Here is a 16,618-nt window from a genome sequence, read left to right on the forward strand (position 1 = left end):
ATTTGTCAATTCTCTAAACACTCCCTATTATGAAAGAATGATTAGGAATATTGCCAAAAACTTTACTAACATGGTGATTGCTTGGGAAATGATAGAAAATGCAATAAAAAATGGTAGGATTATGTTAAAAGATACAACTATAGTTGAAAAGGAAAATACATTGGAAAAGAAGGAAAGGGATGTGCAAACAGTCACACTTGATGGGGTATCTACCCAAGAACTTCATCTTATGCAATCTTGTTCTTTTTATCAACCCCACTTCCTGGTCATAGGTAGTATTTTTCAAAGCCCTTATCTTTGCCAACCAAGCAAGCATTTGGGTTTTCCAGCAAATTCCTATCTTCAAATGGCCTTTTGTGATCTTGTCCCTACACTTAAGCCTACCACCCAACCAATAAAAAATTAAAAAAGTGACCAAGAGGAACTTCTAATCCATATTTTTCACCTTTTGTTTTTGCTAATAGAAGGCCAATACTTCACTCTTGTGCCTCCAAAAATAATACCAAATTCATTAGCAAAGAGTTATGATTTACTAGCAAGTATGATCATGTGGGGACAATTGGTCACTTAATTGAAAAATGCAAACAGCTGAAGAAAAATGTTAAAAATTTCATCAATAGTGGTGTTTTAACTCTAAAACTGATGTAACAACAGAAGTTGATTCTATCCAATTGTGAAATGTGAAGAGTTGAAATGTGGAAGAAGGCTTTAAGTATTGAAAGATCAAGATAGGATGATTTTCTTTTGAACATTTGACCTTTTGTGTATGACATGTGTATGGCATCCTTAAAAAGTTATTTAAATTAATCGTGTTGAACTTTATTTTGGAAGAAATGAATGCATTATATTTTCTATAAAATCCTATTTTTATGTAATTATTTGAATAAAAGTCCTACATAATTAATTTCCAAAATCATAAAATGAAAAATGCCAAACAAAAAAAAGGAAAAAAAGATTTATAATTATTTGAGAATAAGTCCTATGTAAGCGGCTTTCAAGATCATTAAAAAATTTTTCAAAAAATAGGGATTTTCAAAAGGAAATAAACAAATTTAAAATGGTGAGAATCTCAAAGTAATTGGTGATTAATATTAAAAAATAAACCCATCCAATACCTTCACACCTTTCCTTGATTGCTTTTATGCTTCAATTATTTTGAATAACTTTACTCACTAGTCATAATCCTTTAAGGGGCATGAACTTCAACTTGCCAACCTAGTCATCATTTGATATATTGAGATAATAATATTTTCTTAGGCAACGAACAAAAGAGGCCAATTTTGAAAATTTATTTTGAATTTTGAAAACCAATATACTCTCTCAAATTTGTAATTCATAATTCAATGTGTGTTAAATTTTACCAATATGATTGAACCATCCAAATTATTTCAATGATCATAGACACAAAAAAATGCCTAAACTTTCTTTCTTAAATAGGTCTTGTTTCACATCTTAAGGCATATTGACTAAAAGAAGCAAAATTTCTTCTTGTCTAAGATAATTTGTTTTATGCTTTAATACATTTTTCGCTCATTTTACCAAAAGTGCCAAACAATTTGGAACCAAATGAGCCTTTTTGAATTGTGCAATCAAATTTAGAACATCTCATACAACTTGATTTTCACCATCATAAAGAATCTTGAGTGAAAAACAAGATAGGGTATCAGTTACGCAAAAATAATTGATGATTATAACATAAAAATAAATTAAAAAAGAATCCCTTTTATCTTTTTCTTTAAATAATTTACTCTTTTAACTAAGTGATCATATTTGAAATGATGAATGGCCATCTTTCTCTATCCTTCACATAAAGAAAAATTATTCACTTGCTACCTATTTGAGCCTATTAAATTTCTTATTTTAAAATGAACCCTAGCCAAGAATCATCTTTTATACTGAGAGGTAAAATAAGGATATCTTTAAGAGCCCAACTTTAAGAAAAGAGTTTGATATTGAGAGCATCTAATGTGCACCTTAGAGATGAAAGCCCAAGGTAAAAATGAATAAGGTTTTAGCTAGAATTTCAAAAACTCAAGAAAGTAGTTTGTTAACGATGAAGTCAAATGTTAAAAAAAAAACAAAGAAAAAAATGTACTTCATAGATGAGAATTTGGGCCAAAAGGTGAATGAAGTTTCAATTAGAATAAAAAAAAAATGGAGCAAAAAAAGAAAGACATGTACCTTGGAGATGAAAATTCAGGGCAAAAAATGAATAAAGTTTTAGTCAAAATTCTGAGTAAAACTTCAAGAAAAAAAATGCTGAAGTTGAAGTTAGATACTTGAAAAAAATAATTAAAAAAATAAAAGAAGACATGCTCTTCAAAAATGAAAGCTTAGGGAAAAAAGCAAATAAAGCATCAGTTAGAATCTCAAGTAAAAAGAAGACAAAATTAAAGGAAAAAAAATGCTAAAGCTAAAATCAGTTGTTTCCAAAGGACTAAGCAAAGAAAGACACATCACTTTTTATCCAGAGAATGCTTCATAAGATCTTTGGCCTAATTACCCTGAATAATATATTTTGAGCCTATCTATCCATTCTTTCAAAACCCTAAACCTTGGCCTACATTACATACCTTGAAAATTCCATTCTAATAAAATGCAAACACTTGAATTGAAGAGCTATATCCTAGAAAATTTGTATATAAATATTAGTATTTGGCAAGATTATGCCAAGCTCTTCATTGCTAGAAAATATAACTCTAAGGTGAAACCAAAAATTGGTAATTTAGAGCTAAAGCCACTCTTGAGACCCAAAAAAAATTTTAGAGTTCCAAAGTTCTATCCAAAAGAAAAGTCACGATGCAAAACCATTTGAAGGATCAATACCTATTAAAAACCTCATATTTCACCAAAGAATGAAATAAAAAACTAGCCTTTTTCTCTTCCTAAATCTTTTTCAAAAAATAATGGCTAGTTTTAACACATATTGAAGTATCATATTTTTAATAAAAGAAAAGTGTTTTAGAAAAATGATCTCTTTTCTAAGCCCAAGAGTAATCCTTTTAACCATCATCAAACTTTCTTTGAGATATGTCCACTAGTAAAAAGAATTGAATGGTTGATTACCCCTATCCCCAAGCATTCCAAACAATAATCATCAATTTTCAAAAGATTCAAAAGTCTTGAGTTTTCAACTTTGCTCATTGATTACGAAAATACTTTATGTTAGGTAATTTTGTGATCTCTTTTGAAAAGTTCAAAGATTATTTGAGCATTTTGTATAGAATACTGAGATCATTATTGGTGAAAAGTAAACAGTAAAAATTTGAAAAAAGATCTTTCAAAAAAATGAAACAAAAGGAGTCTTCACATTTGCATCATTTGTAAAAGAATTTGACCTATATGCTGCAAAAAAAAATTGCATTTGCATCAATTACATGCATCATCAAAAAGACATTTAATCTGTATGTTAAAAAAACAAAAAGAGTCTTCACATTCATGTCACTTGTGTTCACATTTGCATTATGAGAAAAACATTTGATCTACATGTTACAAATTTTTATTTTAAAAAAGACATTCACATTTGTGTCATTCGTATTCGTACTAACATTTACATAATGAGAAAGACATTTGATCAGCATGTTGCAAAAATAAAAAAGACATTCGTATTTGCATCACTTACATTTACACTTACATATGCATAAGGAGAAAGATATTTTCATTCATATTTACATCATGAAAAAGACATTTGCTTTTGCATCACTTGCATGTGCATCATGAAAAAGACATTTGATTTGTATTCTGTAAAAACAAAAAAAGATATTTGCTTTTGCATCATAGAAAAAGTATTTGTAGGGATATTTACATGAAAGGAACATTGGCATTTGCTTTGTGAAAAAAGTCACCTATATTTGCATCAAGCATTCATATTTTTGCATTCACATAGACATTCGCATTCGTATCATTTTATGGAAATAGACATTTGTATCATAAGTGTGTTTGTTAATTTTGTAAATATTGGAAAAAAAAAGAAAAAAAATAAAGAAAGAGAAAAAAATAACAAAACAATAGGCAAAAATAGAAAAGGAAGTCTATCATGAACAAATGAGAAAAAGAAAAAATAGTTTGATAAAAGACCAAAATGTCAAAAAGGTTTAAAGAGTGAAAAGAAAAATGATTTGCAATAAGTAGAGGGTTGTTCAAAAATGAAAGAGAAAGATAAGATACGATATAAGATAAGACTTAAGCCCAGCTTAGCTAACATCCAAATCAAACTTTAAGCCCAGATTAGCTGACACTTTAAGCCCATATTAACTGACACTTTAACCCATATTAGTTGACACTTTAAGCCTAGATTAGTTGGCACCTAAGCTTAGATCATCTGGCACTCAAATTAGCTAGCACCCAAATGATATTTAAGCCCAGTTTAGTTAGCATGGATAATATTTAAGCCCAGTTTAGCTAGCACACTAAGCCCAGTCTAGCTGGCACCCAACTTAAACTAAACCTAGTCAAGCTAGCACCTAAGTTAATTTGTAAGACCTCTAGATAAAACATTTTAAATTTTTATAATTTATTGCCTCTGATACGATGAGCATTCAAAGATTTATAAAACCTTTGGGCATAATCTCTAAGATCTCTAGGCAAAATATTTTAAAATTTTAAAGCTTTAACACATCGGATATGATGAGCATTCAAAGATTTGTAAGATTTTCAGACATAGTCTTTAAGACCTCTAGGCAAAATATTTTAAATTTTTAAAGTTTTAATGCCTCTGATACAAAGAACAACTTAAAAATTTGTAAGACCTCCGAGCATAATCTATAAGACCTCTAGGTAAAATATTTTAAATTTTTAAAGTTTCAATGCCTCTAATACGAGAAGCATTAAAAAATTTATAAGACCTCCAAACATAATCTCTAGGATGTTCGAGTAAAATATTTTAAATTTTTAAAGTTTCAATGCCTCTAATATGAGAATCATTCAAAGATTTGTAAGACCTTCGAGCATAATCTCTAAAACCTTCAAACGTAATCTGTAAGACCTCTAGACAAAATATTTTAAATTTTCAAAGTTTCAATGCCTCTTATATGAGAAGCATTCAAAGATTCGAGATTTGTAAGACCTTTGGGCATAATCTCTAAGACCTCCAAGCATAATCTCTAAGACTTTTAGCTATAATCCATAAGACATTTAGGCAAAACATTTTAAATTTTCAAAGTTTCAATGCCTATGATATGAAAAACATTCATAGATGTCAAAATTTGTAAAACCTCCAAGCATAATCTATAAGACTTTCAAGTAAAACATTTTAAATTTTCAAAGTTTCAATGCCTCTAATACGAAAAGCATTCAAAGATGTCAAGATTTGTAAAACCACTAGGCATAAACTCTAAGATCTCAAGGCAAAACATTTTAAATTTTCAAAGTTTCAATGCCTTTGATACTAGAAGCATTTATATATGCCAAGATTTGTAAGACTCGTAGGTGTAATCTCTAAGTCCTTTGAGCATAATTTATAAATCTTTTGAGCTAAATTTATTTTAGTTTCAAGATTTGTAAGACCGTCAGGCATAATCTCTTGTTTTATTTTCAAAAGGCATTAAGTTTTTATTTAAAAGAGTTTTTAGATTTGTTTTTAAACGGTCAAATTTATTAACAAAATCAATAAAAAAAACTTTTGAAAATTTTTGAATCTTTACTCCAAACAAAATTGTTGTCTATATCTTTACCCCATTCCTTATTCTCAATAATAGGCAAAGAGGGACAACTGTAGACACCTAATTTTGTTTTGACCAACTCAAATTTATTTTTTTTTAATTTGATTTTTATATTTCAATTTGGGTTAACATTATTTGATTTAACTAAATTAAGCTCATTTAGGTTTGTCCTAAATTAATCAGTTTCAAATCAATTTGCATAATTTTGAAATTCAACCTAATTTGGATTGATTCAAAATTTGATTATTCAGGCTTAAAGGCCCAAGCTTTAATTTCAAGTTCTAATTAAATTTCAAGCCTAGATTAATTTTTAAAATCTCAATTTTATTTTTATTTCTTTATTTGAAATTAATTAAATTAATTGAAATTGAAAAAAATATAGAAAAAAAAAGGAAAACAGACAAATTAAAGTAACCAGCAGCCACTGTATTAGGAAGCACCACACCACAACCAACCAAACCCTGTTTTATGTATTCATACTGCATTTTCAGACTGCTAAACATTGAATGCCTATGTCTATTATGGTTCAATTCACAAATAAAAAAGAAGGATGAAAACACAAAAAGGGAATTTTTCCAAGTCGAGCACCCCTTTCCACCCTCTGAACACCACCAAATTCGCACCCTTGCACACACCACATCGAAGCATTAACCTATCAACCTAAGCACTAGCCCAACCCTTCATTCTCAAAACCCAACAAATTTTAGCATTATTTCCCGACACAAAGAATGAAGACCACAAGCCTTATCAACATTTCAAGCCTTGACTGACTCCCTATATGCACCAACTCCAGCTTAAAATGTCACAACCAGAACCCTCCACCCTTACACTCACCTACCCAGTAACTCCAGAAGCCTACCCTTAAGAACCACCCTCTGACCATTACCAACCCTGGCCTATACCCGTCCCATGTATTACTTTTTCAATACCCTTCTAGCACTTATTTCCATCATCCACCCAGGTCATCTTAAGCTTTAATACTAGTTTTGTACCCAATCTTTCTCCAGAGCTCCTTTAGTACCTACCTCAACCTGAGCTCGGTACCTATTCGACCATCCCTATAGTACCCCTACACCTAACAGAGCCCTAGCACCCATTCCACCAACCTAGCAAACATGATCCCCAATGTCGGTACCTCTTCCACTAACCCAATAACTCTGAGGCCCCAAAAGCATGCATTTTCACTAGTGCCATGGATGCATCAGGCCAAATGCTCCTAACATTTAAACAGACCCTACTACCATGAACCCTTGTGAGCACCACCCAAGTCATCGACCAACACCTAAAAATCTTCTCACCTAGCCTTCACTTGCCACAGTGCAAACCCTGGCAATACCAACCAAACTAGCCACACCAACTCCACCCTTTAAGAACTACCTTCTAACCATTACGAACCCTGACCTACACCTTTGCTCATCCTACATACCAAGTTTTAGCACCTGGTTCCCTGCCATAGAAACTAACAGTCTCAACCAATAACTTAGCCCATCCTTAAGGACCAAACCCACTTGCCCTTGCCCATACCCTTGCTAACTCACCTATCAGCCCTAGCCAAACCCATTAAATTGACTATCACAACCTTCGTCCACCATAACCATTTGATACTATCCCAAAACACAACCTTTCAATCATACCCAAAGCCTCATTACCACTAGTAAAAACACATACAAAAAAAAAAAAAATTCCCACTACTAAACTTAATAATCACAAAAAAATAGCCATAGTTCATCCCCAAGGTAAGGGAACCCAGCACCACGGAGCCAAAATACCAAAAAAAACCATAAAAAATACAAAAAAATAAAGGAAAAGCTTTCGAGTTGAAAAGGTTTTTAGCCTAGTTTTCATGGGAAATGAAGGTTGTAAGTAAAAAAAGGCATAGTAAATGTTAGAGGTTTACAGTCGACAAAAGTGATGGTTTTTAAGGTTTAATGCCTTGATCTTGAATGGCATATCTAAGAAGATCTAGATTGATTTTGAAAAACTAGGGTTGAGAAATAGAAAAAAAAAAAAGATGAGGGCTTCATTTGGGTGAAGTTCGGGCTAATTCCAATATCAACGAGTAGTGGTTGGTGATAAAGGAAGCAGCAATAATGGTAGTTAATTGTCAGCTTTTGGATCTTGGTATTGAAGCTTGGCCAGAGTTCTGTTTTGTTTGAAAAGAGTAAAATTTCTTTTTGGGAAAAGCTATGAAATTAAGTAAATAAATTTTTTTTTTAGTTTTATAGTAAAGGGAGAAAGCATGAAAATGGCATCATTTCAGCTAGAGGGATTTGCGTGCTACCTGGCTACTCTATCTAGGATTGGCATGTCTAACCCACCTTCCTATCAGCATTTAATCAGTTCAACTAAACCATTTTTAAACAACCAAGACCCTTTGCACCGCTTGTTGAACTGGCCTGAACCATTGAGAATTGGTCTAAACTACTCATAGACCATGAACCAGTGTTGACCAGCCTATTTTTAGTAATTTTCTTAATTTTGTTAAATTTTTTATTTTTAGGTTATTTAAACTGTTTATTGATGCATCTTAATACTTCAAATACCTAGAATTAAATAAAAAAGGATATAGAAAAATTAGCGTTATAAAACTTATTAGTAAATTAAAGAAAATATGTAATAATAATAATAATATAAAATAGTAAAAATTAATAATTAAATGAAAACTTTTGATAACGAGACTTTGGAAAGTTCAAGTAGTGATTCCTGAGAATTCACGAGGTGAGAAAAAATTTCTAAATATTACCAAAGTATTGAAATATTTAGAAACTCTTTTTAATACAAATATTTTTATTTTTTCCTTTAAGTTGAACAATTTTCTTAAAAAGATAAGAAAATACAAATATTTATAAGAGTATACTTTTTTTTAGGAAATAAATTTATTTATAGATAATAATATTATTGCACGACTTCTAAATATTAATAATTTTTATAAAAGTAAACAAAAAAAATCCAAATATGAGATCCTAAAAAAGTTTGAGTAGTTATTCTTGTGAAAAAATTTATCTAAAATACTACCAATGTACTTGAGCATTTAGAATAATTTTAGATAAAGAATTCTTATTTTTTTAATAAATAGAATAAGAAATGAATTTATAGAAAATATTATTTGATTTTAAAATATAGATATCATAATTTACAATATGCTTATTAAACATAAATCTTGAAGATAAATATGAACCACTGATGGTGAGAATTTTGAAAATTTCAAGTAGTGATTCTTAAAAGATCTTTAGGTAAGAAATTTTCTTTTTAATATGGCTAAAGTACTGGAATATTTTTTAGAATTTTTCAGTAGGCAATGTTCTTATTTATTATTCCAACCAAGATAAAAGAAAAAAACAAAAAATAAAAATATGTTTTTTTCAATAAAAAATTTTAAGAAAATTAATTTCAAATACCAAGATTGAGATATTTTTGTCAAAATTAAAGGATAATACATCATTAATTGATACCGTTTTAAACGAGTATTGTGGAGGTATTAATCATTCTTCACACGTAACCGACTTTTGAATTCAAATTGTTTTTGCATATTAAAAAATTATCTTTTTGGTAAAATTTTAATTAATTTTAAGATTTTATTAAAATGTAAGTTTTAATAAGTGACCAATCGTACTTAACCAAAAAAAATTGATAACCACTCTTTTTTGTTTTCAAATTTGTCTAACGGCCCAAAAAACCATTACAATAATTTAAAGATTCGTTTTATTCGTTTATAGTTTATTTATTTAAATTTATTTAGTTATGAATTGTTTATTGTTCATGAATATATTCATTTATATATATTAATGAACATATACGGTTAATATTTACGAATGAATTTGTTTAACTTAATCGAATCGAATATAAATGAAATACGAATATTCTATCATTTAAACGAATTGAATTTGAATGAACAGAAATTTTTTGTTACTAAATATGAATTGAGCTTAAACACCTTTAAAAATAAATAAATAAAACCAAAGTTATATATTTATTTATTTATGTTCATTTCATTTACAGCTCTATCTTTTTTGTTTATACTCACTTTTTTTTCAAAATTATTTTTAGGTGAAATTATTTAATTATCCTTTCTCATCTCAATTTTAAATTTTCAAATATGATTTTCGATAAAATTTATAATTTACTAGATATGCATATACAACAAGTTATATAACTTATCAAATTTTCATATCTAATAAATTTTAAAAAAAGTTACATTTAAAATTTAGAAAAAATATTCAATTGAAAAAAAATCTAATATAGCATCAATTTTTTAAAATAATTGTAAGGTCATTTAGAAATTAATAGACAAAAATTATGCATGTGAAATTTTCATTTATTCTTGATTTCAATGATTTGAGACAGAAACTTTTAAATTTTTGGTTATCCAAATCCTACACTTTTAAAAGTTTTTGAATTTGTAAATTTTGAGATTTTAAAAACTTCACTATTTATAAATCCAAAAATTAAAATATAAAAAAGGGTGTAAAGAAAAAAACAGAAAAAATAATTAAACAATTTTATTAAAAAAAAATTTTAAAAAAAAAAGTTTGAAGAGAAAAAATGAAAATACAAAGAAGCTCTCAAATTAAACTACATGCTAATCAATTGTTAGGGTTAGGATTTACAATTTGCACCAGCCGGCACTTTCTCTCTTCTCAATCTCTTACTTTCATATTTCAGTCTCAGTAAAGTTTTCTCGCACCAGCAAAAATGGGGTTAGTTTTTTTCCTTATATTAATTTTATTTTTCTAAAAAATGTTATTTTTTATTCTTTTCAATTGGATCCTTGCATTTGAAAAATGCTAGCTTTGTGAATCATTTCGTGATTGCCCTTGGCTTTGTTTATTTCAGTAAACTAGTCATTAGGATCTAGTTTATATGATTAGATGATTTGTGGATCAATAATTCTTTCTCTTTTCCTTTTGTTTCTGGTGTGTTTGGTTGTTGATAAAGTTGTGGAATTTATGGGTCAAAATGTCTATAATTAACTGTTTGGTTGATGGGAAAATTATGGAAGAAGGTGAGAAATTTATTATCGTAGTTGTTCAGGATTTGTAGATAGAAACTTATGAAACGATGGTTAATGAACTTTTGAACCATTGGGTCGGGTTAGGTTATTTATATTCGTGGACCTTTTGCCTTTTTTGTGATGCATATATATATTGAAGATTGCTGTTGTGCAAAGGAAATTCATTTTTCGTTTATCCAATTTGATTATTTGGCTTGGTAGATAAGCCTTTATAAGGTGATTTGTGTTGTATTTTGGGGAAATATGCTGACAAAGTGGGAGTTTTGAGCAGGAAGATTCGTGGAATGGGAGCTAGTCGTAAGTTGAGAACCCACCGCAGGAGGCAGATGTGGGCTGACAGGGCATATAAGAAGTCCAATCTGGGAAATGAATGGAAGAAACCATTTGCTAGATCATCACATACCCAAGGCATAGTTCTTGAGAAAATGTTAGAACTAAGCTTGAGAAAATGTTAGAACTAAGTTATGTTTTTGATGATGTTTTAAGGGTATTGATCTAGCAGATCGCGCTTGAATTTGATGCAGAACTTGACAATTTTGTTGCTGGCATTTGCAGTGGCATTGAAGCTAAGCAGCCTAACTCTGCTATCCGAAAATGTGCTTGTGTTCAGCTGATCAAGAAGAGGAAGAAAATTGCTGCTTTTGTACCCAATGATGGTTGCTTAAACTACATTGAGGAGAATGCAAGTTATACACAATTTTCTGGTTTTTGTCATAACTATTCTGATCTTTGAACCATGTTTTTGTCTTTGGTTAATGTTTATTGAGTAGAATTTCATTGATCCATGTTCATAATTTCTCAGTCTTTGGGATGTTTTGTCTACTGGTATGATTTGTTAGTTAAAGAAAATTGTGAAAAGCTTGCAGTAGATAACAGAGTTTAAGTGTTGCCTAATACCATGCTTGGTTTGATTTGGTGCAGGATGAGGTTTTGATTGCAGGATTTGGACGAAAAGGGCATGCTGTGGGAGATATTCCTGGAGTCAGGTTCAAGGTTGTTAAGGTATGTGGTGTGTCACTTCTAGCTCTTTTCAAAGAGAAGAAGGAGAAGCCAAGGTCTTACGATTACGGGTTGAGTTTAGCTTTCATCATGGTTTACCAAATTTTTGTTTTCATCAAAGTGGTAGTGCTTGGGATTTGGAATGAAGGATTTTGTGAACCATTTTTCGTTTATCATCTAAAGTGAAAATTTTGATTAATTGAGTGGTTTACAGCTTTTTAACTTTGATGATATCATGGATGAATGATGCAGGCATGCAAGTATTGAAATGTTGCTTGTAGTTTCCTGCATTTGGCATAGAATACTGGTATGCAATAATCAATTAGTAATTTGTAAAACATTGCATGAATCTCCGCAAATCATTGCTTTATAAAGCTGCGGGTTTCGGCGCAATGGCTTGTGTCTCTTCGGGTGGGTTGACCCTGCAGGATCCGGGTTCAAATTCAGGCTTGTGTTTAAACTCTGCCTTATCCGCTTTTACTATAGAAAAAAAAAAGAAAATAAAGAATCACTGCTCTCTAAGGGGTTGGCTGTCTTTCGATGGTACCAGTAATAAAAGGTTTCAGTTGAAAGGATAATCGAAAGAGATGAGGTGGATCATTCAGCTATTTTCCGCCATGCATCGACAAGTGGTCAAATTTGTTTTGTTGCTTACATTAGGAATTACATTAGGAACAATCTACTTTCACCACTAGGCCAGGAATCGTATTTTCTTGTAAAAATCTGTGCGTACAACCCATGATCCAAGAGGTTGTGTATCCCAAGCGCGTGTAAAATGAGACAAAGATACACCCTGTTGCAATGAAATAACTGAAAAACCAAATGTGGTTTCAAAAGCAAAGGCTTATAGGTGAGAAAATCTTCTTTTACCAACCAAGCATAAACATGTCCTCAACAACAATTTGAGAAAATTGAGAACATTGTATAAACCAAAACAAAGAGCTCACACTCTTTTGATAACAACAAGACTCTCCTCATAACTGTGAACCCGAAGAAGATCTTCTCCACCTTCCTGGATTTTAATACCAAGCTCGCTGAATTCCTCATTCTCAAGATCATAAAGCAATAACTGTCCACGTCCGGATTCTACGAATACCTTACCATTGATCCAAAACCCAAACATCCTTTCAACATCTAAAATAGGTTCAATCTTCAAAAGTTTGGTCCACTGCTCATCCTCATTCAACACCCAAACCTCATTACTTTTGTCACTTTTATCCCTCATCTCAGTATCCCAAAAAGATATACGATCATGTAATGGAAGCAGCTTCCCACTAGATTTAGGACAAGGTGACTCCATCAATTGAAAAACTTCGGTGTTCAAATAAAATGCAAGGATCTTAGTGTCAGAGCCAAACTTGGACATGTCCCAGTAGCAAACACCATTTACACATGCGTTATCGTTGCCGCAGCGAAAAGATAGGTCTTGTAAGAACTGAACATCTTCCTTTTTCAATATTCTCCATGAATCGGTGCTCATCCGGTAAACGGCAAAGCGAGGTGGAGGTGGTCGTACAATATCCTCTAACATCAGATAATACGCCATATAAATCACCTTGTAATCATTGGACAAAGGATCTAATCCAAATCCAAGAATATCTGTCTTACTATTTCCTTTTAGTGACATGTCCGGATAACAATTAGGGAGAATCCTAAATTCTCTTGTGGCGGGATTCCATAGAGTTATGCGACAATTGACCTCATCACATAAGCAAATTAAACCATTATCCACACGTAACTCAAAAACATAGAGATCAGCAATATGTGAGGGCAATTGTTGATGCAAATCATGATAAGAAACAAGGTTTTGATCAACAAACAAACGCATAAGAATATTATCATTGTTGTCATCGTGATAATAAAGAAGAAGACGCTTATTCTTTTTGCTACTGCTAAGATGCTGAGAAACAAAGCTGGGATTTTGAAAGAGATCACACCAAGTTTTTGCCACACACTTGAAACGAAGGATAGACTTGACAGGCAATTTCAAGAGAATCTCAGTCAACATATCCGCAGGCCAATCACCATTGCTCATCGCCATTAATCCAACTCTGGTTCTTTCTCTATATCTCAATCTGCTAACAAATCCCAAACTGAAAATTGAGAGAAAACGGTTTGTTAAGTTTAATTGAAAACCACACAAGGTTTTTGACAATCAATAAAGGAATAAAAAACCAGAACGTGGAAACATAGAGAGACTTACAGTCAATTTGATTAAAGCTTGATTAGTAACAAATAAAAATGAAACAAGACTGCTTTTTCATGTAATGAAATATTCCCAAAAAGTAAAACATCTGAGTGGATTTTTCTTTCCAGATTAATAAGAAACTTATTTTGATATTGAGAGAAAAAAATTAAAAAAAAAAGGAAGAAAGGTAGGTAGGTATTAATAGAGGGTAAGCCACAATTTTATAAACAAAACCACCGACCTCCATGTCAGGATTTAATGAACAAAACTATGTGCTTGTGGCCCCAACGCTTCAACCAAAAAGACTATAATTGGGTTAAGGAAAGGAAACTTACAAATTGGTGCGGTGGAACGAGAATGATGATTTGTTACCATGTTAAGAGATACTGCTTTTACATTTTGACTCCGAATGTGAACCAATGGCCATTGTGAGTAAAATGCTTTTTCAATATTCAATAAAAAATTTTACTGATAGTCAGTTTAAATGAAACATAAACATAAAAAAAAATTTAGGATTTAAATAATGCTAAGAGTTGTAAACAAAAAATATTATTTGTTAAAAAAATAACAACTTTTAATAATAAAAAAATCATAAATTTTATTTATGCTGATCAATTCTTTCAAAACACAGGCAGTGGGTAATTCAGCAGCCCAGATATATTATTCCAGAATCCAACATGCATATATACAAATGTGTGGCCCAGTAGAATTGCCCACAATTCTTTGATGAGGTTGTGCACTTATCAGAAAATGTGATAGTTTTCAAGTAAATCGCTGGACATTACAATCTCCAAAATATAGGGGTACTTTTACGGTAAGGTTAAAGTTTTTTATTTTATTATAAAGTTATTCAATAATAATTATTAGATATAAAAAATTAATCTAAATTATTAAATTTTTAATTATAAAAATAACTAATTATCTGTTAATTTATTAATTTAATTTTAATTAATTATATAAAATATTATTTATTAAATAAAATAAAAAATTTTAACAGAGAAATATAATTTATTTAAAATTCCTAAAAAAATAAGATAATATAATATTTAAAAAATTTAATTGAAAATTGATTAATGTAAAAATATAAGAATTATTGTACAATTTGTGTCATTTAGGATAAATGTGTTAGAAGTGCCATAATACCTTAAAAGAAAGTTATAAAAATTTTAAACTTAATGAAAGTAAGAACAAACGTAAAATGATATTATTGTAACATAAATAATTAAGTTGATAACATAAAAAAGTTATTACCTTAAACCCAAATAATAATTCTAAACTAATAAATAAGTGCTAATGTAAAAAGATAAAAATAATCATAAAATTTGTGTCATTTAATGTAAAATGAGTTAGAAATGTCGTAAAATTATAATAAATAATTGTGATAATTATAAGCGTAATAAAAAGTAACAAGTATAAAAAGATATTATTGTAACAAAAATAATTAAGTTGATAATGTAAAACAAATATTATTACAAATAAAAAAATAATTTTAAACCCAAAAATAAAAGTTAATGTAAAAAATGAGAATAATCATAAAATTAGTATTATTTGATGTAAAATAATTACAAGTATTGTTACACTTTAACAAAACATTGTGATAATTCTAAATGTAATAAAAAGTAACAATAAGTGTAAAAAATATTATTAATAGATAATTAAATTGGTAATGTAAAAAAATTAGTATTATAAATAATAAATAGTCCTACACCAAAAAATAGGTATTAATGCAAAAAGATAAAAATAATCATAAATTTAGTTTTTTTTTTTTACAATAAAATAATTAGAAGTGTTGTAACACCTTTAAGAAAAAATTATGATAATGCTAAATGTAATGAAAAGTAATAATAAACATAAAAAGATATTATTATAACATAAATAATTAAGTTGACAATAATTTTATTATTATAAATAAAAATAATTTTAAACAAAAAAAATGTTAGCGTGACAAAGTAAGAGTAATTGTAAAATTGGAATCATTTGGCATAAAAGCGTGTTAAAAATATCGTAACGTAAAAAGGTCATAATAGTTGTAAAATTGGTGTTACTCGGCATAAATTGGTTTAAAATTATTGTAACACCTTAATAAAAAGTTATGATAAATTTAAATATACTAAAAAGCAAGAATGAGTGGTAAAAAAATTTTATTGTAACATAAATAATATTTTTGGCAACATAAAAGAATTATTATTACAAATAATTAATAATTCTAAACTTCAAAATAAGATTTAGTATAAAAAAATGTAAGAGTAATCATAAAATTTGTATTATTTGACGTAAAATGATTAGAAATATCGTAACACTTTTAAGAAAAAGTTGTAATATGGCTAAATGTAATAAAAGGTAACAATAAATGTAATAAGATAATTACCTAGATAGTATAATTTTTTGACTTGCGGATAATCTTGAATAATTATCATGTATTAAATTAATCACATTTATTTTTAATAGGTAATATCTCTTTTAAGTAATTTTATTTACTATTTGTTGTTTACTCTTCAAAATTATAAATATTATCTAATAGGGGTTCAACTAAAAGAAACAATAATACTTACTTATACTCCACAACTATCCACATGATTTTTGGCATATGATTTGGGATTGATTCTCTCTTATTCTATATTTAAAAAAAAAAAGTCTTAAACAATAAAATTATTTTTGAATTTAATTATTTTTTTAATATTTCCTGTATTTTTAATATAAATTTTTAGTTTAGAGCCTATCTCTCCATGTATATATTAATTATTTTTTATGCAACTTAAA

The 16,618-nt window shown here is 29.3% G+C and overlaps 2 protein-coding genes across 5 annotated transcripts; one reads left to right on the forward strand and one right to left on the reverse strand.

Annotated features, from left to right (window-relative positions):
- Nucleotides 1–10,202: 10,202 nt before the first annotated feature.
- LOC149513388 (small ribosomal subunit protein uS12-like) lies at nt 10,203–11,869 on the forward strand. 3 transcript variants are annotated; one of them, XM_089748413.1, is made up of 4 exons: nt 10,203–10,357; nt 10,943–11,098; nt 11,227–11,353; nt 11,593–11,869. In XM_089748413.1, the coding sequence occupies exons 1-4, from the start codon at nt 10,353–10,355 to the stop codon at nt 11,854–11,856; spliced, it is 552 nt and encodes a 183-aa protein (XP_089604539.1). In that variant the 5' UTR covers nt 10,203–10,352; the 3' UTR covers nt 11,857–11,869. The 3 variants fall into 3 exon arrangements, with proteins under 3 accessions (XP_089604539.1, XP_089604540.1, XP_089604541.1); XM_089748414.1 differs by having other exon boundaries at nt 11,227–11,375; nt 11,593–11,733; XM_089748415.1 differs by having other exon boundaries at nt 11,227–11,357; nt 11,593–11,731.
- Nucleotides 11,870–12,479: 610 nt separating this feature from the next.
- Nucleotides 12,480–14,025, reverse strand: LOC149513389 (putative F-box protein At1g50870). 2 transcript variants are annotated; one of them, XM_089748411.1, is made up of 3 exons: nt 13,874–14,019; nt 13,279–13,763; nt 12,480–13,194 (listed from the first exon to the last, which is right to left on the reverse strand). In XM_089748411.1, exons 2-3 carry the CDS (start codon nt 13,709–13,711, stop codon nt 12,614–12,616), a joined length of 1,014 nt encoding a protein of 337 aa, XP_089604537.1. In that variant the 5' UTR covers nt 13,712–13,763; nt 13,874–14,019; the 3' UTR covers nt 12,480–12,613. The 2 variants fall into 2 exon arrangements, with proteins under 2 accessions (XP_089604537.1, XP_089604536.1); XM_089748410.1 differs by having other exon boundaries at nt 12,480–13,763; nt 13,874–14,025.
- Nucleotides 14,026–16,618: the final 2,593 nt, after the last annotated feature.

Source organism: Durio zibethinus, chromosome 19 (genome assembly GCF_047325235.1).
Source record: "Durio zibethinus cultivar Kanyao isolate XHJ-2024 chromosome 19, ASM4732523v1, whole genome shotgun sequence".
NCBI classification, from domain to species: Eukaryota; Viridiplantae; Streptophyta; class Magnoliopsida; order Malvales; family Malvaceae; genus Durio; species Durio zibethinus.